Source organism: Colobus angolensis, unplaced genomic scaffold (genome assembly GCF_000951035.1).
Source record: "Colobus angolensis palliatus isolate OR3802 unplaced genomic scaffold, Cang.pa_1.0 Scaffold207, whole genome shotgun sequence".
NCBI lineage: Eukaryota > Metazoa > Chordata > Mammalia > Primates > Cercopithecidae > Colobus > Colobus angolensis.
The window spans coordinates 3,114,454-3,140,167 of record NW_012115233.1 but is presented as its reverse complement, the minus strand read 5'-3'; the positions used below and the strand labels follow the sequence as shown (position 1 = coordinate 3,140,167).

At 50.4% G+C, this 25,714-nt stretch overlaps 1 protein-coding gene across 1 annotated transcript in view; it reads left to right on the top strand.

The window, feature by feature from the left end:
* The window catches only part of PKD1L2 (polycystic kidney disease 1-like 2), a 124,984-nt gene that overhangs the window by 37,796 nt on the left and 61,474 nt on the right, over positions 1–25,714 (top strand). The window contains exons 12-24 of the mRNA XM_011942207.1: positions 360–480; positions 1,878–2,019; positions 3,993–4,169; positions 6,205–6,350; positions 7,025–7,219; positions 9,925–10,056; positions 12,871–13,053; positions 14,670–14,794; positions 15,895–16,021; positions 16,933–17,064; positions 19,826–20,048; positions 20,921–21,114; positions 23,619–23,849. Coding sequence (XP_011797597.1) covers positions 360–480; positions 1,878–2,019; positions 3,993–4,169; positions 6,205–6,350; positions 7,025–7,219; positions 9,925–10,056; positions 12,871–13,053; positions 14,670–14,794; positions 15,895–16,021; positions 16,933–17,064; positions 19,826–20,048; positions 20,921–21,114; positions 23,619–23,849 — 2,128 coding nt within the window. The remainder of the gene's footprint in view (positions 1–359; positions 481–1,877; positions 2,020–3,992; positions 4,170–6,204; positions 6,351–7,024; positions 7,220–9,924; positions 10,057–12,870; positions 13,054–14,669; positions 14,795–15,894; positions 16,022–16,932; positions 17,065–19,825; positions 20,049–20,920; positions 21,115–23,618; positions 23,850–25,714) is intronic.

Below are 25,714 nucleotides of genomic sequence, written 5' to 3'. Positions count from 1 at the left end.
TGTATTTTTAGTAGAGATGGGGTTTCGCCATGTTGGCCAGGCTGGTCTCAAACTCCTGACCTCAGATGATCCGCCCGCCTTGGCCTCTCAAAGTGCTGGGATTACAGGTGTGAGCCACCACGCCTGGCCGTCTTTTTAACAACCAGCTCTGGGGGTGACTAATAGAGCGAGAACTCGCTCCCGAGGGAGGGCATTCATCCATTCATGAGGAATCTGCCCCCATGACCCAAACACCTCCCATTAAGCCCCACCTCCAACACTGGGGATCACATTTCAACATGAGGTTTCGGGGGACAAACATCCAGATGATAGCAATGCCTGGGGGAGCTTCCTCACTCTGTCCTCTGTCTGTCTTTCAGCTGTGAGAGGAACTGCAGGCCAGTTAATGCCAGTGAAGACACTCTGCTCAGGGTCACCATGGGGGAGGACTCCGCAGTGGCTGTGTTCAGCTGGTATTTGGACAACACCCCAGCAGAGCAGGTGAGCACAGTGACAATCACTCCAGAGTGGAAATCTCCCTTGTGCTTTCAGCACACCCGTGTCGCGTGGCCAGTACTGGGCCACGGTTGGGTCAACTCCATTCAGAGCCTGTAGTGTGGGACTCGGTATTGGGCTGGGGAGAAATCAGAGAACTGAAAGCAGGGCAAATGGGCACAAGGGAGCAAAAGCTCTGGAGAAACTTTGCAGCAGTGCTCTTGGCATCTCAGCAAAGTCCCGCTTCCCAGACGGACAATCCTAACTCCAGCTTTCGTGGACTGGCCGTTGGCCAACAATTGATGGATGGAGGGTCTAATAGACCAGCCTGTCTGTCCCCAGGTAGGGTGATTTCACTGGTGCAACTTACACTTCAGGGCTCTCTGTGCGACCAGGCTGAGGCTGGATGCCTCCAGTAACTGTTTTTTGCCTTGTTTTGTTCTCTGCTGTTTCTCTCTCTCCACTGCTTTTCCCTGGGACTGCTCCTTCAATAAATAACCTGCACACAAGGCCGGGTATGGCGGCTTATGCCTGTAATCCCAGCACTTTGGGAGGCCGAGGCAGGCAGATCACCTGAGGTCAGCGGTTTGAGACTGGCCTGGCCAACATGGTGAAACCCTGTCTCTACTAAAAATACAAAAACATTAGCGGAGTATGGTGATACGTGCCTGTAATTCTACCTACTCGGGAGGCTGAGGCAGGAGAATCAGTTGAACTTGGGAGGCAGACGTTGCAGTGAGCTGAGATCATCCACTGCACTCTAGCCTGGGCAGCAGAGTGAGACTCTGTCTCAAAAATATTTTCTTTTTCTTTCTTTGTTTTTTTGAGATAGAGTCTCACTCTGTCACCCAGGCTGGAGTATAGTGGCACGATCTTGGCTCACTGCAACCTCTGCCTCCTGGGTACAAGCGATTCTCCTGCCTCACCCTCACAAGTAGCTGGGATTACAGGCGCATACCACCATGCCCAGCTAATTTTTGTATTTTTAGTAGAGACACAGTTTCATTAAACTACAGAGTTTAGTAGAGACAGAGTTTGGCCAGGCTGGTCTCGAACTCCTGAGCTCAGGTAATCCTCCCACTTCTGCCTCGCAAAGTGCTGGGATTACAGGTGTTAGCCACTGTGCCTGGCTCAAAATTAAACAAATAAATAATAACTAAATAAATAACCTGCACACAAATCCCCATCTGAGGCTCTGCTTCTGGGGAGCCCAACCTAAGACAAACACCCCAATGAGGCTGGAAAGTGGATATTCCAGGTGACTTCCTGGGGAACTAGGGCTGCCTGCCCTCCATTCATCAGTAATAAATCTGAAAAGCTGTCTAGCACCCAGAAGCCCTGTCCTGCTGTAGTCCAGTGGCCTGGCTATAGCGTCAGGAGCCCTGGGTGCCCCTCTCTTTCAGGCTGAGCCCCTCCCGGATGCCTGCGGACTCAGAGGATTTTGGCCAAGTTCCTTAACCCTCCTCCAAAGCAACACCTCCACGTTGTTGCTGAACAGCTCCTTTCTGCAGTCGTGGGGCGAGGTCATCCGAATCAGAGTCACAGGTGTGAAGCCTCCCTTTTATCTCCTCTCAGGGAACCCAGATAAATCCAGAAACACTCAGATACTGGGCACGAGTTTATTTTTCTTTTCTCTTTTAAATACGGAAATAGAGAGATGGGATCTCACTGTGTTGCCCAGGCTGGTCTTGAACTCCTGGAGTCAAACGATCCTCCTGCCTCAGCCTCCTAAAATGCTGGGATGGCAGGTGTGAATCACCACACCCAGCCAGGGCATCAGCTTAGTGCATAAGCCACAGCACAGGCTCTGGTGTGAATTGTACCACTGCCACTTTCTATGTGGGAAACTCTAGGCAGAGGATTTCACCTCTCTGTGCCTCAGTTTCCTCACATGTAAACTGGGATAATCGAAATGCTTGCTTCAGAATGGTTATTTTGCAGGATGAATGAGATAACCCCAGTGTTACAAGCAGGTCATTCTGGAGTCATGCAGCCTGCATGCCCTGCCGGGATTGTTCAGGGCTTTTTGTTTGAAACAAGCCCAGTGTGGGAAACAGATTCTCAAACACACAAACAATGGAGGTGATGATTCTTCCTAGGATCGCTTTGCTTCCGTATTTCCTGAAGTGGCCACAGACCATGCACATCAGAAAAAACTAGAGTATTAGTTAAAAATGCTTGCTTAGGCCGGGCGCGGTGGCTCAAGCCTGTAATCCCAGCACTGTGGAAGGCCGAGACGGGCGGATCACGAGGTCAGGAGATGGAGACTCCATCCTGGCTAACACGGTGAAACCCCGTCTCTACTAAAAATACAAAAAAACTAGCCGGGCGAGGTGGCGGGCACCTGTAGTCCCAGCTACTCCGGAGGCTGAGGCAGGAGAATGGCGGAAACCCGGGAGGCGGAGCTTGCAGTGAGCCGAGATCCGGCCACAGCACTCCAGCCCGGGCGGCAGAGCAAGACTCCGAAAAAAAAAAAAAAAAAAATTCCTGCTTTTGGGTCCACCCCAAACTTTCTGAATTGGGTCTAGGCCAAAGAATGAGTTTTTATGGGTTAAAATTCTCTTTACGCCCAGCTCTTCCAGGCATGCACTCTCTGAAAACCTAGGTGGCTACTCCTGGTGATGTGGGATGTGACTGCAGGTCCACTCGTGGCTCTTTACAGTGATCTGGGGGCCTGGGAAGAGTGTGGGCTTCGGGTTGGGCTCAGCCTGTTTCCGGATCCTGGTTCTGGTTTTTCCTGGCTCCATGATCTTGAGCATTTTCCCAGCATACGCCCACCTCGTGAGGTCTCTGTGGGGAAGCCGTCATCATCAGCCCCACTCTACAGATAAGGAACTGACTCTCGAAAAGGTCAAGTTCTCAGCCCGGGTCTGGTGGCTCATGCCTGTAATCCCAGCACTTTGGGAGGCTGAGGCGGGAGGATCCCTTGAGGCCAGGAGTTCAAGACCAGCCCTAGCAACAGAGCGAGACCCTGTCTCTACAAAAATTAGAAAATTAGCCAGCCATGATGGTGCACTCTTGTGGCTCTAGCTGACTCAAGAGGCTAAGGCAGTAGAATCACTTAAGCCTAGGAGTTCAAGGCTACAGTAAACTATGATTGCACCACTGGACTCTAGCCTAGGCGACAGAGCCAGACCCTCTCGCTAAAAAGAAAAAAAACTAGGAAAACAACATTGGAAAAGAAAAGGTCAAGTCCAAGATCACTTGGTTAGCAAACGGCAGAACTAAAATTCAAGCTCAGGTCTGTCTGATTATCTTCCCCTATCTCTGCTCAGTTTCTCAAAGTGAGGCCCTGGGATCTCTTGTATCAGGGAGAGTTGTTTGGGGGTTTAATTGTTGAGTTGTTAGATATGTACGTTTCTGGGCTCTCCTCAGAATCTCCAGAGGCATCCGAGGTTCTGGGTTTGAAGTAGGGCCGGGGAATCTTTGTGTTAAGGAGCTCACAGGGCGATCTAACGGCAGGATGGAGTTTGTGGGCCCCATATGGCCGCCTGAGCATGATGTGTTTTCACTCTCAGCACTGACCAGGCACGCCTATGGGGAGGACACCTACGTGATCAGCGCTCTGCCTCCCGCCGAGGTGCCTGCCTGCACTGTTGCCCCGGAGGAGGGTACTGTCCTGACGAGCTTCGCCATCTTCTGCAACGCCTCCACAGCCCTGGGACCCTTGGAGTTCTGCTTCTGTCTGGAATCAGGTACCGACTGAGGACTCTGCTCTTCCCTCGGCTCCTGGGCTCACTTTCTTGTAGAACTGGGGCCTGTTCTCTATGGGAGCTGCAAAGAATGTGTTCTGTGTGTGAAAGAGGTTGCCAGGATGAGGGCTTCCCTAAAGCTTAACCCCTAGCCCCAAAACACTGACCCAGCCATCATTCCACAGAGACATGAGAAGAAGGTCTCCTCCACAACTAGAAGCCAAAATCCATTGTCCTCGCATGGGGGACATTGATGGAGTGAAATGAACAAGGATACCCAAAACTATGACCATGTAGGGCGGCCACCAAGACACCATCCCCGAACCCCCGCTCACCACACACACAGACACACACACACACACACACATGCACACACACACTCGGAGTAGCTGAGACTCCAAGAAGCCTGGAGCTATTCAAGAAGACAGAGATGGGTCTGGTTAACAGAATCTTCAACAATTCCATTGGCGCTACTTTGCAGGCAGCCCCAGGGAGTGCGTGATACTGCAGGACGAGCTGAGCTCAAAGAACATTTTTGCAAAGGTATACAGGTGACAAACATGGAAGACCCCATCCACAAGGCATAAAACCCTGCACAGTCTCCCTGCTGTCACCCTAACCACCCACATCCAGGGACAGCCACAGGGCATTAGCAGGAGAGATGGGGGAGCCACTCGCATTGCATTTATTCTTCCACTTGGGGAGTGATTGGTCCTTGGAGGGTTCATCTGAGCCCTTATCTCCACCCGGTAGACTTTGGCTTCATTTTTTTGTCTGTCTTTTTTTTTTTTTTTTTTTGAGACAGAGTTTTGCTCTTGTTGCCCAGGCTGGAGTGCAGTGGCACAATCTTGGCTCACTGCAATCTCTGCCTCCTGGGTTTAAGTGATTCTCTTGCCTCATCCTCCCGAGCAGCTGAGATTACAGGCGTCCGCCACCACACCCAGCTAATTTTTGTATTTTTAGTAGAGATGGGGTTTCACTATGTTGGCCAGGCTAGTCTCAAACTCCTGACCTCAGGTGATCCATCTGCCTCAGCCTCCCAAAGTGCTGGGATTACAGATGTAAGCCACGTGCCCAGGAGGGCTTTGGCATTTTGTGCTCTGAAAATGCTCTAGTCAGCTTGTAATTTTCCTCCAAAGTCAGGTACCAGGAGTGTTGCCAGGATGCTCCCCCAAATCCAGCATCAAACATCACAATGGCGTAAACATTGCACCTTGATTAGGGAAAGTGCACATCAGCTACTGTAACACCCAAGGGAGTGTAGTTTTCACAGTGCCCTGTCTAATAGATGTAGAAACACACTGCTGTTAAGAGGGCTGTGAATGGGGCTGAGTCTGAAAGGAAAAAGTTCAAGCAAGGTAAGTGGATTTTATTTCAAACCTGCATCCCGCCAGAGAGAAAGGCCAGGACAGCTGCTCTAATTCCAATAGGCTATTCCACTTTAGTGCCTCTCCCGCCTCATCCAAGTGAGCACAGAGGCAGAAAAGTGTGGCTACAGAAAAACGAGTCCCAGGCCAGGCGTCGTGGCTCATGCCCGTAATCCCAGCGCTTCGGGAGGCCGAGGTGGCTGGATCACCTGAGGTCATGAGTTCGAGACTTAATTTTTACATTTTTTTGTAGATACAAGGTCTTCCTAAGTTGCCCAGGCTGGTCTTGAACTCCTCGCCCCTGAGCTAATTTTTAAGTTGTCATTGTTGCTCCTCCTCCCCCTCCTCCTTCTTTTTCTTCCTCTTATAATTTGGTTTACCACCTTGACTTAAAAAAAAAAAAAAACTGTATATGGGCTATTTTTCCTGCAATTTTTTATGGATTTTAGTAAAATTATTCCAAAGTTACAGCAACCTGCAGTTGCTTGGAGAAGACAGTAAATCAGCATATGTGACTGTCTCTTACATGAAAGTGTGGAATCCCAGGAGCCTACTATGCCTTCAAGAGCTGTGACTTTTGTGTCCCTGTGATCAGGCTCTCCCTGAGTGGGTTGTAGTCTACCTGGGGCTTAGAGATGCCCCCTCATTGGTCAATTTCTGGGTCTTACCAGGTTCCTGCCTACACTGTGGCCCTGAACCTGTCCTCCCATCAGTGTATCTGCCACTTGGAAAGGAGAACAATGACTTTGTGCTGACAGTAGTTATTTCTGCCACCAATCGTGCAGGGGACACACAGCAGACCCAGGCTGTGGCTAAGGTGGGTGGTGGCAGTGGCCACTGTTTCTTTACTGAGAAAAATTCTCCACCCTTATGAACCTCACCAAAAGGATGGCTGGATGGAAGATAGCCAGGGGCATAGCCAGATGAGTCACTGATTCATCCATTCCTTCCGCAAATATTTACAGAGCATCTACCATGGGCCACGTCCCGGGGGTATAGCCAGGGACACAACAGACATGGTCTCTACGTTTGTAGATCTTATGATTTAGTGGCCAGAATTGGGGGAGGGTCCTGGGAGCTGGTGGGTGAGGGGGTTGGAGAATGACTCTGGCATGAGTTAGGCTAGCACCTTCAAAGGGCTCAGAGGAAGTAGGACCAAAATTAGCCAACAAGGACTCAAGGAAGGGCCTAGATAAGATCCCAAGATTTCAAGCATCAGTGGCCGGGTGGAGGTGGAAGGGGTTGAGACCAAGAGGAGGAGGATAGCCAGTGGTAGAGCAATGACTTGCGCCAGCCTGGAGCTGACCAAGGCTTGGTTTGGATGGCTGTCAGCTGTCTTGTGCGAGCAGGTCTGCGTGCCCTCTAGCCTCAGGAAGTGCCCAAGAACTCCCAGGTGAGGCCAAAGGCGTCCAAGCCTGCTCTGGCCCCATGTGACTTCAGAGGCCAGGTTCTTCCTAGCAGGTTCTGAGCACATTTCTGATTTCCCAACAGGTGGCACTTGGAGACACATGGGTTGAGGATGTAGCATTCCAGGCTGCAGTGTCAGAGAAAATCTCCACATCTCTGCAAGGCGAGGGTGGCTCCAAGCAGCTCCTCCAGCTGGCCAAGGCCGTGTCCTCCGTGCTGAACCAAGAGCACAAAAGCCAGGGCTCAGGACAGCCACTGAGCATGGACGTCAGACAGAAGGTGCCCGTGGGAAGAGGGGGGGCTCCTTTCATTCCCTTCCTCTGGGGCCCCAGGGTCTGCGTGTGGCCATTTGGGCTGTGCATCAAGGTTCATGGATCAGGGAGAAGCCTGTGGTGTCTCTCAAGCGGCTGACACCACCTCCCTCTCTGGTCTTTTGGGTGAGTGACATAAAGCAAAGAAAATACCTTCTTCCTTGGTAACCTGCTTTCTCGGCTGGCCCTCATGGAGGCACAGGTCTCTGGGATGGGGGGAGTTTAGAACCCATCACCCTCTCCCCTTCATGTTTCAGATGACAAGGCAGAGCCCCAGAGGAGAAAGGAGACTGCCCTCGGTCCCATGGGTAGCAGTTTGGGGTTGGACCTCAGATGGTGTCCCAGCTTTGTCACTTACCATTTGCATTGTCACACGCCAGGGACAGTTTCAGTTTATAAGCCTCAGTTTCCCCATATGGAAAAGAGGAATAAGAATACTAGTCTCCTCATACAATTGTGGTAAGAGTTAAATAAGAATTACAATCACTGCAACTAAAAAACTAGATAAGATCGCCAACGTTCAACCAGTTTTAATCCACAAAAACGACTGGTCCATGTTACCACCTAGTATGATACACTATTGCAGAACATATGATTGTGTCCACTCCCAGTGCGTGCCACATGAGTTTGCATGTGTGTGTGCATGCAAACACACACACACACACACACCCCTGTGGGCACGGAGAAGAGAAGAAAGACTTCTTTTGGCCCCCTGAAATGTTTACAGGAAAGTACTGAGTGTGGTGCTGGAGGCCCAGTAGGTACTTAATACAGGAAGCAGGATTGTCATTGTGATCGCTTACACAGAGAAACTAACATGTATCAAGCACCTGCTATGAGCTGCCAGACCCTGAATGAGGGCTTCATAGATCTGTAATCCCCACTACAACCTTGGGAGGTAAATGGTCCATCTATGTTACAGCTGAGGAAACAGAGGGTAGGAGAATCAGAGGTGCCTCCCTGGGTCCGTACGTGTGGTAAGTGGTGAAGCCGGGGTTCAAACCCAGGTTAGAGGATCCCCCTCCACCTCCAGCCCTCTTACCCCAGACCTTTGTTCCACATTCCCTACCCCATCCCCTCTGCCACATACATACACGTTAACTCTCACACATACTCACACACACTTTCACACACACTTACGCACACACACACATTCACACACTCACATATGCTTGCACACACACACACACATTCACACACTCCCACTCACACCCACACACATGCTCACACACTCATACACACATACATGCACTCACTCATATTGACACAGGTTCACACTCACAAACTCATACACACACTGACAGGGTCACACTCACATACACACACATACACATGCACATACAAACTCACACACATGCTCACACACATACACTGACACACTCACACAGTCATACACACACATACTTACACCTACACACATTTATGCTCTCACACACACATACACACACTCACACTCACACACTTTCACACACGCACAGCTCTCATTCCTGGTCGCATTCACTCTGAGAAGTACCAATGGCAAACTTCCCCTGGACATCCTGTGGTCCCCAGGCACACAGACCACACAGCCTAACCCACTGTCTCTCCATGCAATGCCCGAGGCCTGGCACAAGGCAGATGTCAAACTCTCACTGGGCAGCTGAGAAGATGTTAACAAGGGCTCTGTTGAGAGAGGTGTGCGCAGGGCTTAGGGAACAAACTAGACAGCATGGAGGACCCCGGGGCCCGGCCTGCTGTGAGCAGGATCCACTGGGCCAAAATTAAGGCGTCGGCAGAGCTGCAAACCTGGAGGCTCCAGGGTAGAAGGCATTCCTTGCCTTTTCCGGGTTCTAGAGGCCACCTGCACCCCTTGACTCCTACCTTCAAAGCCAGCCATGCAGCGTCTCCAAAGCCCTCTCCTTTCCCTCTCTCTCTCCCCACCCTTCCCTCATCCTCTTTCCCTCTCTTTCTCTTCCCGCTACCCCTGCCTCCATCACCCGTCTCCTTTTCTGTTTAATACTCCTGCCTCCCTCTTAGAAGGATGGTATGATGACGTTGGTCCCACCTGTTTATCTGGGATAATCTCTCCATCTCAGAATCCTTAACTTAATTGCATCTCCAAAATGACCTAGCCAAAGTGCCTTTTGCCACATGCAGTAACATATTCACAGGTTTCAGGGATGTGAATGTGGGCATCTTGAGGGGGCTGTTATCTGCCTAATCACACATCATACAAGGCAGACAGAGGTCTGCAGAGCTTTAGAACCCCCCAGTGAGGCCAGGTGTGGTGATTTACGCCTGTAATCCCTGCCCTTTGGGAGGCTGAGGCAGGCGGATCACTTGAGGTCAGAAGTTCAAGATCAGCCTGGCCAACATGGCAAAACCCTGTCTCTACTAAAAACGTAAAAAATTAGCTGGGCGTGGTGGTGTGCACCTGTAATCTCAGCTACTCAGGAGGCTGAGATCCGAGAATCGCTTGAACCCAGGAAGCGGAGGTTGCAGTGAGTCAAGATCATGCCACTGTACTCCAGCCTGGGTGACAGAGCGAGACTGACTCAAAAAAAAAAAGAAGAAAAGAAAAGAAAAAGACCCCCCTAATAAGTCTGGTCACTCCTGAGCCTGCATCTTCCTGACACTACTTCATGGAGCCATGGAATTACATTTCCTCTCCCTGCCTTTCTCCCCCATGCCAAGGTCAGGGAGCATGTGCTGGGGTCACTGTCTGCAGTCACCGCCAACTTGGAGGACATGCAGAGGGTGCAGGAGCTGGCCGAGGTGCTGAGAGAGGTGACCCGCCGGAGTAGGGAACTCACACCCTCGGCCCAGGTGAGTAGCTCCCATCGGCTACCGTGGGACACGCTCCTCCACGGCAGGTGGGTGATCAGCATAGGTTGAAGGGGTCCCTTGGTCACGGCTCTCCTGGGGCTGCCAAGACCTCTGCCATCTTCTTTCCAGGGGTCCTGCATGGTTGATTCATGGGAAGGTGCCCCTCCTGCAGCCCATGTATCTCAACGCTGGGTGAGAGGGCCTTTTTGCCCAGACTTTCACTCCCCCATCTGCTGGTGACCAACTTGAGGGAGTAACTGAATCTCATTAATATTTGGGTGGCCAAGTGTGAGTCCAGACACTGCTACTGACTGCTCATGTTCTCAACTTCAGTGCATGCCAGCCTGACATCTGGCTGCCAGCTCCTGGCCTTCCTTACCCTTCTAGGGGTCTTCTCTGACCCTCAGAGCCTAGTCTACCTGCCCATATGGCTGCAAATTCATGCAGTGTTCAGCGACTAATGGAGCAGGTGTATAAATACCCCACCTCCCTCACTCCTCTTGATGGATAATCCCAAGCAGGAGTGAATCCCAGGTAATGGGCTTGATCACACTCCTGTACTGGCTTCCACCCTTCCCTGTCTCACACCCCCTACTCCCCACGAGTGTTTCTTGGGATTATCTCCAAATGAATGACTTGCTCTCAAATCCTTGCTCCGAGATCTGCTTCTTGGAGAACTCAAATTAAAACACCATGTTCCCAGGGTTCTGACAGCCAAGGGTTAAAAAAGAAACCATAGGCCAGGTGTGGTGGCTGATGCCTGTAATCCCAGCATTTTGGGAGGCAGAGGCAGGAGGATCGCTTGAGGCCAGGAGTTTGAGACCAGCCTGAGCAACATAGTGAGACCTCATCCCTTCGAAAACAAAACAAAGGCCGGGCACAGTGGCTCATGCCTGTAATCCCAGCACTTTGGGAGGCTGAGGCGGTTGGATTGCCTGAGGTCAGGAGTTTGAGACCAGCCTGGCCAACATGGTGAAACCCCATTTCTATTAAAAATACAAAAATTAGCTGGGCATGGTAGTGTGCGCCTATAGTCCCAGCTACTCGGGAGGCTGAGGCAGGAGAATCGCTTCAACCTGGGAGGTGGAGGTTGCAGTTAGCTGAGATCGTGCCACTGCTCTCCAGCCTGGGTGACAGAGAGAGACTCAGTCTCAAAAAGCAAACCAACAAACAAAAACAAAGCAAAACAAAATTGGTTGGGCATCATGATGCACACCTGTAGTCCTGGCTACTCGGGAGGTTGAGGTGGGAGGATCAATTGAGCCCAGAAGGTCAAGGCTGCAGTGAGCTGTGATTGTGCCACTGCACTCCAGCATGGGTGACAAAGCAAAACTCTATGAAAAAAATAACAATAAAAAGAAGCCCTAAAAACAGGGAAAGTGGGCCAGCACAGTGGCTCATGCCTATAATCCCAGCACTTTGGGAGCCTGAGGCAGTAGGATCACTTGATCCCTAGAGTTCAAGCCCAGTCTGTGCAACATAGGGAAACTACATCTCTACCAAAAAAAAAAAAAAAAAAAAAGCCTAAATACTGGCATATACCTATAGTCCCAGCTACTCAGGAGGCTGAGGCATAAGGATCACTTGAGCCCAGGAGTTCGAGGTTACAGTGAGCCATGCTTGCACTACTACACTCCAGCCTGGGCAACAGAGTAAGACTCTGCCTCAAAAACAAACAAACAAAAAAAACAGAAGAGGAGAGAACTGTCCTGGCTTTGACCCACCCACTCTGGTAGGAGGTTGTGCCCCTAAAATCTTCCAACGTGAAGCCAACAAGGCTGGTCTTGATTCTGGGGCTTATTCATGATATGACACTTTCCATTTACACATCCATTTGCTAATCCATCTATTTACATGCATATACACTGTATACACATGTACCTGTACACATCCTCCACTCTTTCCTTCTAACCATTCAAGCATGCATTAATTTCATCATTCATTTAACAAATGCTTCCTGAATGTCAAGTATGTGCCAGGTAGTGTGTAACTCGTTGAGAATTCAGCAGCAAATCATGTAGACATGGCATCTGCCATTATGGTCCTTTCAGACTACTGAGACAGCCAGACATTAGACAAATAATTTCACAAATACATATAAAACTACAAAATTTGAATATGTACTGCATCCATCCGCCCACCCACCCACACAACCATCCACCTATTCATTCATCTACCATCCACCCATCTATTTATCCATCATTCATCCATCCTCCATCTATTTATCTTCCACCCATTCATCCATCCACCTACCATCCATCCATCTATCCACCCACTCACTTATCCATCCTCCATTCTCCATCCATCCATCCATCCACCCACCATTCATCCATCCACCCACCATCCACCCATCCATCCATCTACCATCCATCCACCCACCCATCCACCCATCCATTCATCACCCATTCATCCTCCATCCACCCATTCATTCATCTTCCATCCATCCATTTTCCACCCATCCACCTATCATCCATACATCCATTTATCCAACTGCCTATCCATCCTTCATTTATCCATCCATCCATCCCCTAGTCATTGAATGTTTCTGAAGACCTACTATGTGCTGGGCACTGTGCAGGGCACTCTGGGAAGGATTCAGAGGCAGACCAGGCTCCTCTCCTGAAGGATCTTAGAGGACGGTAAGGTGGGAGGACCTGGTCTCAAACCAGAGATACAGGGAGCTTGTGTGCCAGGTCTAGCCCAGCTCTTTCCTGGCTTGTTCCCCTCCTTGCTTCCCTTGTCCCTTGAATGACACAGGAATGGTCTATCTTAAGCGGGGGCTCATACTGCTTTTCCTTATTTGGGTGAACCCAGTGGGAGGCCAGCTGGGCTCTACAGCATGCCAGTGAGGCCCTGTTGACAGTGAGTGCCAAGGCCCGCCCCGAGGACCAGAGGCGCCAGGCAGCCACCAGGGACCTGTTTCAGGCTGTGGGCAGTGTGCTGGAAGCTTCCCTGAGCAACAGACCAGAAGAACTTGCGGAGGCCAGCAGCAGCCAGGTGGGTGTCCAGGCCAGATGCAGACCTCACACACACTGAATGCTTAGCTCACATCAGCTTTTCTAGGTGGAGCTTTTCCCCCCATCTTGCAGATGAGGAAACTGAGGCACAGAGGTTAAGGTGTTGCCCTGAGAGCTGTAAGAAAATTTCCAGAGAGCAGGGCTTCCGGGAGGCAGTGTGGCATGGTGGGCAAATCACAGGCTCTGGAATGAGACAGCCTGAGTTTGAGTCCTGCCTCTGTCACTTAGGAAGCTCGTGACCTGAGCAAGATACAGAGTTTACCTAAGCCTCTTTTCCTCATGTGTAAATCAAGGCACTCTGCTTCATCCCAAATAAGCTGCCAAATGGAGAGATCATATGGACCCCCTAGCAGGTCTGGGTAAACCCCTGGCTCATTTTACCAAGAACACAGAAGAGAGGCAGCTGCCCAGAGTAAGAATAGGTTGTAGCACTGTCTCACGTGGCCCCAGCATCCTGGTGGGGACATAGCTTCCTAGATGGCATAATGACAGAGCCACAAAACCCATTTCTTGCTGTTGCACAGTTCTTTGTCACATGGGGCCATCACCTCTATTCAGGAAGAAGTGAAAGACACACAACACACAAAGATGCTTGGATGCACACACACACATACTCAGACACACTCAATCTCCACAAACACACCCACACACAAAAACACAGGGACCACACTCACACTCACGTGCAAGCTCACACACACACTGAGAGGCCTCACACTCTCACACAGCCTCAAGCACACACTTTTGCACACAGGTGCACATTTACACACACACATCTTCACACGGGCCATGCAGTCACATGCACTCACATACTCACAGACTGTCACATATGGTTGCACACTCCATAATCATGCAGTCATCTATGCACACTCAAACACTGTACGCACATACACGCTCAGGACCACGCTCACATTCACGCACACATACACACGCTCAAACACTGCCATTCACATGCAGTGACATCACCCTCACACTGTGTGTTCACATGCGTGCACACATGCACGCACACACACACACATGATTTGTGCCCCAATAGGAATTCTGTGCAAACATCCAGCCCTTCCTGTGTCCCCGCACCAGCCGTAGTGTCAGGATGCATCTCATTTGGGAGTTGGGATGGGTGGGGAGCAGATTCGAAGCCCAGGAGACCTGGTGAAATGGCCTCGCTCTCAGCTGTCCATTTCCCCTGGAACAAGCTATAGGGTGCTGGCAGATGTCAGCAGCCCAGACAGCCACGTTGCCTGATGGCTCAGCACACAGGCCCTGTAGCCATATGCTTCGCTGTAAGTCCCGGCTCTTCCCTTTATCAAGGTGTGACCTCCCACAGTCTCCCGACCTCTCTGTGCCTCCATCTCCCTTCTGTCCAATGGAGCTAGTGAAGCCCCTGCCACACCAAGTTGTGTGAGGATGGAATGGGCTCACAGAAGCCTGTCTGGAAACTTTATGAGTGCTGCTTTTGGGCCACCTCCGAGGCAGTCGTTCTCCCTCCTCTCTGTCCTCCCAATCCCTCCTGAAGGTTCCACATTGGCCTGGTGACAGTAACCAAAGATGGCATATGGCAGCAGGTCCGTAGCAATATCCTCCTGCCTCCTTTTCCAGAGTACCGTAGTGCCGCGGCTGCTTGGAGTCGTGGAGCATGTGCAGACCGCCCTCCTGCTGGGAAAACTGCCGGGGGGCCTTCCAGCCGTGCTGGCCACCCCCTCCATCTCTGTGTACACAAACAGGTACAAACCAGCTACACCATGGGTCCCCAAGAAAGCTCATCCCCTAACCTGGCTCATTCCACACCCGCACTCCAAAACCTTGTGCTAGGCAGAGCTCAGGAGACCAGACTTGGAGCTGGAGAAATGATGGGACCTAGAGCTGGGAAGGGCTTTCCACTGAGAGAGGGTCCCCTTGTCACTATGTTGAGTGTTTGCACAGCACAGGAAGGGAAGTATAGAGTTGCCTCCATGCCTGGGGCCAAGCCAGTGTTAGATCCACCTGAAGGAGTCCTGAGAGATGGTCACATGGCAGCTGTGCAGGCAAGGGGACTGAATGAATAGGACCAGCCTTCTGTTTACCATGCCCTGCCTATGTCTAGCCAGCCGCTGCTCCTTGGGCCTGTAGGAATTCAAGATCCACTTACCTTGGGCTTGTACACACACACAAACACACACACACAGAGACACACACACAGACACACACACACACACAGGGCTCATTGAGCACTGACACCATACCTGGGATGCTCCACACCATCCATTCCTCCACCTGACATGCAGGAGCTGGACAATGCTGCTGGCAACACTGGGACCCCGTGCCCCAAGTCTCAGTTCCTCCTGCCAGGGTTTCCCTCTTAGATCTCAGAGACAGTTTCCCAAAGCAGTATCCTGATTAGAGGAATGATCTGAAATGGGGTCCCCAACATGATCAGAAAGGGGCAAAGTCAAAGACCAGAAAAGATGGGGCTGGTCAAGACATGGCATCAGAGGTCAAGGTAGGAAGGGAAGATAACCCTGGAGAAAAATCTGCGTCCAAGCTCATTTATTCATTCAATGAAAATATTGATGGACGACCTGTTATATGCCAGGCGCTGCTGTAGACATCGGAGGTATAGCAGTAAACGAGCCTGGCAAAGCCCCACCCTCATGGAACCTCCAGTCTAGCTGCCTCTTGTGCTGCTTCTGCTGAAACAAACATGCTGAACCACCTATAGGGATCAAAACACACCCCCACTCTGATGGGGAAGCTGGGCTCCCAGTAGTGCAGGAGGTGTGGGGTCTTCCTCGACACTGACTTTCTCCTCCCTCCCCTGCCACCTCTGTTCTCACCTTGTGGCCAGAATACAACCCTGGAGTTGGCAAGGCTCCTCCCTGCGCATGGATGCTGCAGACTCTGCAGCCTTCATGCTGCCCACTGCCTCCTCGCTCGGTTCTCTGGAGGACGGCCAGGAGCCTGTGGATATAAAGGTAACAATAGTAGTAGCGTCCTTGGGGACAGCCTTTACAGTTTGCAGAGCACTTTCACGGGCATTTGCTCATTTGTGTTGAGTATGATGGTGCCCACTATGCCGGTGAGCTTCAATCATTTTCGCAAAGCCACAAGTAAGTGGCTCTGCCGGGCTTCAGACCCAGACATCTGGGCTCCCAGATTCACCCTCTTTCCAGTGTGTTGCAAAATTTCTCCAACAGCCTTGATTCAGGTAGTCACTGGAAATAAAGCTCTTCCAGCTTAGTGCCATAACTTGGAAATGGCCAACCCAGGCTCTTTTCCATCCTCAAATTAAAGTATATCTGACTGTGTACTCCCTGAGCCCTAATGAAAGCAAATGTCTTTCTCTTAAAGACTTACTGGCTTTTGGGGAAGAAAGACTGGGAAGGGGAGACTGAGGAGGGCGGATCACCTGAGGTCAGGAGTTCGAGACCAGCCTGGTCAACATGATGAAACCCCATCTCTACTAAAAATACAAAATTAGCCGGGTGTGGTGGTGCACACCAGTAACCCCAGCTAGTCAGGAGGCTGAGGCAGGGGAATTGCTTGAACCCGGAAGGCGGAGGTTGCAGTGAGCAGAGATTGTGCCATTACACTCTAGCTGGGGTGACAGAGCGAGACTCAGTATAAAAAAAAAAAAAAAAGACTTAGATGGTTTTACAATCCAGTCATTGCTCAGCCAAAGCAAGTCTGATCTGGGTCCTCTAGGGCAGGCTCTCTGCGGCCTCAGCCCTGATGCTGGAAACATGCCAGGGGAAGCAGTGGCAGCGGAAGGTAGGCCCCACCTGCCCCACACGCCAGGGCTACTGCTCCTTGAGTCTGAGGACCTTGCCTTTCACCCTCCAGCTTCTCAGGGGCCTTGGCCAACACTCCTTGCTCTCGGTTTCAGATGATGAGTTTCCCAAAGAGCCCCTTTCCAGCCCGAAGCCACTTCGATGTCAGCGGGACTGTCGGTGGCCTCCGTGTGACCAGCCTTAGTGGTCAGCTCATACCTATGAAGAATCTGTCGGAGAATATCGAGGTAGAAGTTTGGGATGTTGTCAGAAGTCAGATGGGCCCAGGCTGGAGTTCAGTGGCGTGATCTCAGCTCACCGCAACCTCTGCCTCCAGGGCATAAATGATCCTCCCAACTTAGCTTCCCAAGTAGCTGGGACAACAGGTGCAAGCCACCACACCCAGCTGATTTTTTTTTTAAAGTTTTGGTAGCGACAAGTTCTCACTATATTGCCCAGGCTGGTCTTCAACTCTTGGGCTCAAGCAATCCTCCCTCCTTGGCTTCCCAAAGTGCCAGGATTATAGGCGTGAGCCACTGCGCCTGGCCACATTTCTGTCGTCTTCTTCCTTTTCTTTTTTTTTTTTTTTTTGAGACGGAGTTTTTCTCTCATTGCCCAGATTAGAGTGCAATGGCGAGATCTCAGCTCACTGCAACCTCCGCCTCCTGGGTTCAAGTGATTCTCCTGCCTCAACCTCCCGAGTAGCTGGATTACAGGCACCCACCACGACGCCAGGCTAATTTTTTTGTATTTTTAGTAGGGAGGGGGCTTCACCATGTTGGTCAGGCTGGTCTTGGAACTCCTGACCTCAGGTGATCCACCTGCCTCGGCCTCCCAGAGTGCTGGGATTGCAGGCGTGAGCCACCATGCCCGGCCTCTGTCTTCTTTTTCAACTTGGTTGAAATTGAAAGTTGGCCAATTATTTTTTTAAAAAATGGTTAAAGAAGAGAATCATTCAAAATGATCCTTACCAGCCAGTCATGGTAGTTCACACCTGTAATCCCAGCACTTTGAGAGGTCAAGGTGGGAGAATCACTAGAGGCCAGGAGTTCAAGACTAGCCTCAGCAACAATGTGAGATACCATCTGTACAAAAAATACAAAAATTAGTCAGGTGTGGTGGCATGCACCTGTGGTCCCAGCTACTCAGGATGATGAGGCAGAAGGATTGCTTATGCCCAGGAGGTCGAGGCTGCAGTGAACCAAGATTGGTTTAAAAAATAACAGCAACAGGCCGGGTGTGCTGGTGCATGCCTGTAATCCCAGCACTTTGGGAGGCTGAGGTGGGTGGATCACAAGGTCAGGAGAGCAAGACTGTCCTGACCAACGTGGTGAAACACCATCTCTACTTAAAAAAAATACAAAAATTAGCTGAGTGTGGTGGCGTGTGCCTGTAATCCCAGCTACTTGGGAGGCTGAGGCAGGAGAATAGCTTGAACCTGGGAGGCAGAGATTGCAGTGAGCCAAGATCATGCCACTGCACTCCAGTCTGCCAGCCTGGCGACAGAACAAGACACCATCTCAAAAACAAAACAAAACAAACAAACAGAACAAAACAACAAACAAAACAAAACAAAATAAAAAAAAAAGCAAACAAATAAAGGTCCTTACCCTAGCTTAATCATTGTACTTAACCTAAAACTATAAATGCATGTTCATTCACTGATCCTTGGATAACCAGAGTTTTCCTGGTTATATATACCTGTTGTTTGGAATTTTAGTTATCTTCATTCCAGAAACCACTCCCATTACATAGCCTCTAAAATGTCTAGTTAGGCTGGGCACGAGGGCTCACACCTACAATGCCAACACTTTGGGAGGCCAAGGCGAGTGGATCACCTGAGATCAGGAGTTTGAGACCAGCCTGGCCAACAGTAAAACAGTTTGCAGAGCACTTTCACATGCATTAGCTCATTTCTGTTTAGTAAAACTCCGTCTCTACTAAAAATACAAAAAGCTGGGCGTGCTGGCAGGCGCCTGTAGTCCCAGATACTCAGGAGGCTGAGGCTGGAGAATCGCTTGAACTTGGGAGGCAGAGGTTGCAGTGAGCCGAGATTGCACCACTGCACTCCAACCTGGGCAACAGAGCAAGACTCCATCTCAAAAAAATAAAAAAATAATAATAAAATAAAATGTCCAGTTAGATTTTCTTTAAAGTTAAACAAAAACATAAACATGCCGTGGTGCAATGTAAGTTCATGTTTTTCAAAATTTTAATGATTTTATTGTAGTCTTCTACAATTTTCTCATCAATGCCTAATTCAATAACAATTTTTAGTGGATGTCTATGTTATCATCCCTGGAACCTGTGGATATGTCACCTTAAATGCAAAAAAAAGGTCAGGTGTGGTAACTCACACCTGTAATCCCAGGGCTTTGGGCGGCTAAAGTGGGAGGATCACTTGAGCCCAGGAGTTCAAGGTTATAGTGAGCTGTGGTCATGCCATTGCCCTCCAGCCTGGGCAACAGAGCCAGGCCCTGTCTAAAAACAAAAACAAAACAAAACTGCAAAAGGGATTTTGCGGATGTGCTTGAGTCTTTCCCATCCTCAGATGGGGAGATTATCCTGGGTTATCCGGGGGGTTCTGTGTCCTCCCAAGGGTCCTTATAAAAGGGAGGCAGAAAGGGAGGTGACTCCAGAAGACAAAAAAAGTGACTTGATGACAGAAGCAAGAGGCTGGAGTGATGCAAGGAAGGGGCTATGAGCTAAGGAATGCACGCAGCCACCAGAAGCCATAAAAGGCAGGGAAGCAGGTTCTCCCCTAGCCCTGGGAAACTGATTTTGCATTCCAGCCTTTAGAACTCTGAGATAACAACTGTGTATGGTCTTAAGCTTCCCACAGTGGTCATTTGTGATAGCAGCCATAGGAAACTAATACAATGAGCAGAGCCCGGCCTGGATTTTGCTTCCCAGGCGCTCAGGCCACACAGCTCTGCACAGCAGCCCTAATTCCCATGGGCTAGCATTGCCTTCCTGGCATACCTTCAATAGGATTGTTTCTGAGCACAGATCCTGCTGCCCCGGCGTTCACAAGGACACAGCCAGCCGACCGTGTTGAACCTGACCAGTCCTGAAGCTTTGTGGGTGAACGTGACTTCAGGGGAGGCAACCTTGGGGATCCAGCTGCACTGGAGACCGGACATCGCGCTCACGCTCAGCCTAGGCTACGGCTACCACCCCAACAAGAGCAGCTACGATGCCCAAACTTACCTCGTACCGACGGCAGCTTCAGGTAGGCCTGTGACCATTTCCTGAGCTGCTGCCTGGGGTATGATCAGCTTCACTTGGGAATCGGAAGCCATAGGAAAAAAAGCAAAGAAAAAAAACCACCCCACACATTCAGTGGCTTATTTTTTGTTGGTGTTACTATTTGCCAACATTAGGTGAGCACTTACTATATGCCCCGAGGAAGTCTGCAAGCTCATATGGAACTGACCTCATTGCAATTCTCATGACAACCCTTGGGAGGGGGAACTATCGAAATTTCCACTTTCAGCAAGGTGTGGTGGCTCACACCTATAATCTTAGCACTTTGGGAGGCCGAGCCAGACAGATCACTTGAGGTCAGGAGTTCAGGACCAGCCTGGCCAACATGGCGAAACCCCGTATCTACTGCAAATACAAAAAGTAGCTGGGTGAGGTGGCATACACCTGTAATCCCAGGTACTTGGGAGGCTGAGGCACAAGAATAGCTTGAACCTAGGAGGCAAAGTTTACAGTGAGCTGAGATCACACCACTGCACTCCAGCCTGGATGACAAAGCAAGACTCTGTCTGAAAACAAAACAAAACAAAAAAAACTCTACTTCCAGATAAAAACAAAGAGGTTAAGGAAAAGGAATTGGTCTGAGATCATACAGCCAGTAAGGAGCAGAATCTGTGTTTGAGCCCTTGTCTGTCTGACTCAGCCACGCACCCTGATTGGGGCGTGCCCCTTCTTCTATGCTCCTGGTCTTAGGAGGAGAGAGTGCTCCTAGGACATCAGGGGTGGGGGAAAACCAGCAGGATCTGCTTTCCTGCCAAGTGGCCTCAGTCACCCTCTCCCATGATCTTAACACCCATCTCAAGGAGGCTTCAGGCTGACCTGGAACCCCCTTTCCTACAGATGAGCTGTCCACGTGGATCCTGAGCCCACAGGACCTGCGTTTTGGAGAAGGCATCTACTATTTGACTGTGGTCCCTGAGTCTGACCTGGAGCCAGTCCCCGGCAGGTACCTCACAGTTGGCATCACCACCTTCCTGTCTCACTGTGTGTTCTGGGATGAGGTCCAGGAGACTTGGGACGACTCAGGGTGTCAGGTAAGGAGAGAGAAGTGAAGGAGATGAGGCAGCTTGGTGGGCTGTGCCCAGCTCATGTAGGGTCCTCTTTTGCTGCCTCTGGCGCAGCATCTTGTGCCTCTCCATGGGGCCTTTGCTCTTCCTGATGCCTGGGATACCTGCCTCATCCTTGCTTCAGCCTAAGCATTGCTTCCTGGAGAAAACTGTTCTTAACTCCCTAAGTCTGATTTCCTATTGTGAACCCCAGAGCACACACATCCATAGCATCTAACCCCAGTGCTCTTCATCCATAGCACTTAACAGAGAGGTCATTTCACCTCTACGCATGAGATCATTTAAATTACGTCTGTCTCCCTCCGTCCACTAGGAGCCCCCAATGCGACAGAAACAATGTACTTTGTTCACCACTGAGAACAAATGGTCATTGACCCAGGCGATGCATGACTCAGGAATCCCTGCTGCCTCTAGGTTGTTAAGGGAGGCCAGGGTGTCATTTCCGAGGGAATGAACTCATAGCTCAGCCCTCAGTTCTGTGCCAGGTGCAGGGCTCCATGCTTTGCTTGCATCGGCTCATCAAATCTGCACAATCATCTGCAAGATAGTTGTGACTCTCATTTTACAGGGGACAAAACAAAGGCTCGGAAAACTCAACTGACTAGTCCCAAATCTTACATCTAGGGCCAGGTGCAGTGGCTCAAGCCTGTAATCCCAGTACTTTGAGGGGCTGAGGCAGGCAGATCACCTGAGGTCAGGAGTTTAAGAGCAGCCTGGCCAACATGGTGAAACCCCATTTCTACTAAAGATACAGAAGTTAGCCAGGTGTGGTGGTGGGCACCAGTAGTCCCAGCTACTCAGGAGGCTGAGGCAGGAGAATCGCTTGAACTCGGGAGGCAGAGGTTGCAGTGAGCCTAGATAATGCCACTGCACTCCAACCTGGGCGACAGAGCAAGACTCTGTCACAAACAAACAAAACATCTTCTTTACCCACCAGATGCCCCTAGGGGGTGATTGTGAGCTCCCGGGGGATTGGGGGTGGCCATGTGGGTGTGAAGCACGGGCACAGATGGCAGCCTCTGCCCTGGTTCACTCCAGTCCTCTTCCTGCCCGGCCATGTTGTCTGGCACCACCTGCCCAAGTGTCATCACGCCTTCCTGGTGCCGAGATGCCAGCTTAGGACTCAAACCTGTGTCCTTCTCTTTTTCTTCCTGTGGTTCCCCCAGGTTATTTTGCTTTTCGGCATAAGCTGACCAACTGTCCCAGCTTGCCCAGGACTGAAGGAGCTCCTGGGACTCAGGACTTTCCGTTTGAAAAACAGGAAAGGCCCTGGCAAACTGGATGAGTTAGTCACACCAGTGTCCTCTCAGCACCTAGCCTGTTGCTGGACGTAGAATTAGCACCCCACAAGTATCTGTCCTGTGAATGAGCCTCAGGTAGACCACAGGGCTGAATGCCAAATTTGTGATCATGGTTGCCTATAGGGGATGAGGGACAAAGGGGATCTCAAATTTACTTGCAATATGTATGTATTTTTTTGAAACAGGGTCTCACTCTGTCACCCAGGCTGGAGTGCAGTGGTGTGATCTCAGCTCATTGCAACCTTTGCCTCTGGGGTTCAAGCAATTCTTGTGCTTCAGCCTCCCAAGAAGCTCGTATTGCAGATGTGAACCACGCTGTGGTGCATGCCTGCAATCCCAGCACTTTTGGAGGCGGAGGCAGGCAGATCACTTGAGATCAGGAGATTGAGACCATCCTGACCAACATGGCGAAACCCCATCTCTACTAAAAATACCAAAATTAACCAGGTGTGGTGGTGCATGCCTGAAGTCTCAGCTTTTTGGGAGGCTGAGGCATGAGAATTGCTTGAAGCCAGGAAGCAGAGGTTGCAGCAGTGAGCCGAGATTGTGTCACTACACTCCAGCCTGGGCGACAGAGTGAGATACTGTCTCAGAAGAAGAAGAAAAAAAAAAGGCGAAGCAGACTGGAAGCATATACACAGTTGTTCACTGAGAATGATAGATACAAAAATATTATAAATAATATTATTTGTATATTTTAATTACACAGAAAAGATTGGCCAGGCACGGTGGCTCACTCCTGTAATCCCAGCACTTTAGGAGGCTGAGGCGGGCAGATCACGAGATCAGGAGATTGAGACCATCCTGGCTAACATGGTGAAACCCCATCTCTACTAAAAATACAAAAAAAATTAGCTGGGTGTGGTGGTGCATGCCTGTAATCCCAGCTACTTGGGAGGCTGAGGCAGGAGAATTGCTTGAACCCAGGAGGCAGAAATTGCAGTGAGCCAAGATCTCTCCACTACACTCCAGCCTGGCGACAGAGCAAGACTCTGTCTCAAAAAAAAAAAAAAAAAAAAGATCAAAAGGGGCTTTTGAAGCTGGTCTCTCAGCGGTCTTCCCACCCCGTGCACCCTTCAAAGGGAATACTGTTCTCCCTTGAGCTCGAGCGAACCGAGTGGGGTTGAGCTTCCCGAGTGTCTCCACTGATGGCCCCTTTATGGGTTGCAGGTGGGGCCTCGGACCAGCTCCTACCAGACACACTGCCTCTGCAACCACCTCACCTTCTTCGGAAGCACATTCCTGGTGATGCCCAATGCCATCGACATCCACCAGACTGCTGAGCTCTTTGCCACCTTCGAGGACAACCCTGTGGTCGTAACCACTGTGGGCTGCCTGTGCGTGGTCTATGTGCTGGTGGTGATCTGGGCGAGGAGGAAGGATGCTCAGGATCAGGCCAAGGTGAGGCTGAGAACCACTGGTGCCATGTACACCATCCTGGGGAAAACTCCATTGTTTTCAAATAATATTAGGCGTCACGGGAAGAGGGTATTTGTCTACTTAAGATTTTTTCCATTCAGGCGTGGTGGCTTACACCTGTAATCCCAGCACTTTGGGAGGCCAAGGCAGGCGGATCACCTGCGGTCAGGAGTTCAAGACCAGCCTGGCTAACATGGCGAAACCCCATCTCTACTAAAAATACAAAAATTAGTCGGGTGTGGTAGTGGGCACCTGTAGTCCCAGCTACTCAGGAGGCTGAGGCAGGAGAATCGCTTGAAACCGGGAGGTGGAGGTTGCAGTGAGCCGAGATTATGCTACTGCACTCCAGTCTGGACAACAGAACAAGACTTCGTCTCAAAAAAAAAAAAATTTCCAATGTATTCAGTGTGCCTGACACATACATAGTAGGACTTCAGCCAATATTTATGGCTATCTGAAGAAGAGGTAATGAATGAATGCAAGGTTGCATTGTCACAGAGCTCTGAAAGTCTCTCCGTTCCTACCCCTTCCTGCGAAGCAACATCACTCAGAATTTCATGTGGGTTAAATTTAATAAGATAATAGTTTCAGCATTGATACTGCTGTCTTTGATTCACCCGAGGGATTAAGCATTAATACTTGAAGAGCCTCTGCTGTAGGTTGGTTCCCAGGAAGCAGACTCCGAGGCAAAGTTGAGCATGCAGAGTGTGCAGGGTGTGTATTAAGGGGGCCTGGGATCTGTACCTGGGAAGGGAGGGAAGGAGGCAGCATGGGCAGAGAAAGAAGCTGAGCTGTGATGCAGCCCAGTGACAGCGTGGCCCAGCTCCTGGGGAGCACCGGAGCTGTCCCAAGTCGAGTTGAGATGCCCAGGTCTTGACCACACCCAGACACTCTGCCAATTGGTCATTGGGTGCTGGCTGCCCCAAGGGGGCACAATCTCAACAGACGTAGCTGTTGCATTTTTGACCCCATTAACTGAGGCAATGAGCCCTCCATGGAAGGGGGATCTGGACAGCGAATCTTGGAGTTGACTATAGCCTCTGGCCAACTCTGGCTAATTTCTTTTTATTTTCTTTTTGCCAAATTCTTTTTTTTTTTTTTTGAGACGGAGTCTTGCTCTGTGCCCCGGGCTGGAGTGCAGTGGTGTGATCTCAGCTCATTGCAACCTTTGCCTCTGGGGTTCAAGCAATTCTTGTGCTTCAGCCTCCCAAGAAGCTCGTATTGCAGATGTGAACCACGCTGTGGTGCATGCCTGCAATCCCAGCACTTTTGGAGGCGGAGGCAGGCAGATCACTTGAGATCAGGAGATTGAGACCATCCTGACCAACATGGCGAAACCCCATCTCTACTAAAAATACCAAAATTAACCAGGTGTGGTGGTGCATGCCTGAAGTCTCAGCTTTTTGGGAGGCTGAGGCATGAGAATTGCTTGAAGCCAGGAAGCAGAGGTTGCAGCAGTGAGCCGAGATTGTGTCACTACACTCCAGCCTGGGCGACAGAGTGAGATACTGTCTCAGAAGAAGAAGAAAAAAAAAAGGCGAAGCAGACTGGAAGCATATACACAGTTGTTCACTGAGAATGATAGATACAAAAATATTATAAATAATATTATTTGTATATTTTAATTACACAGAAAAGATTGGCCAGGCACGGTGGCTCACTCCTGTAATCCCAGCACTTTAGGAGGCTGAGGCGGGCAGATCACGAGATCAGGAGATTGAGACCATCCTGGCTAACATGGTGAAACCCCATCTCTACTAAAAATACAAAAAAAATTAGCTGGGTGTGGTGGTGCATGCCTGTAATCCCAGCTACTTGGGAGGCTGAGGCAGGAGAATTGCTTGAAC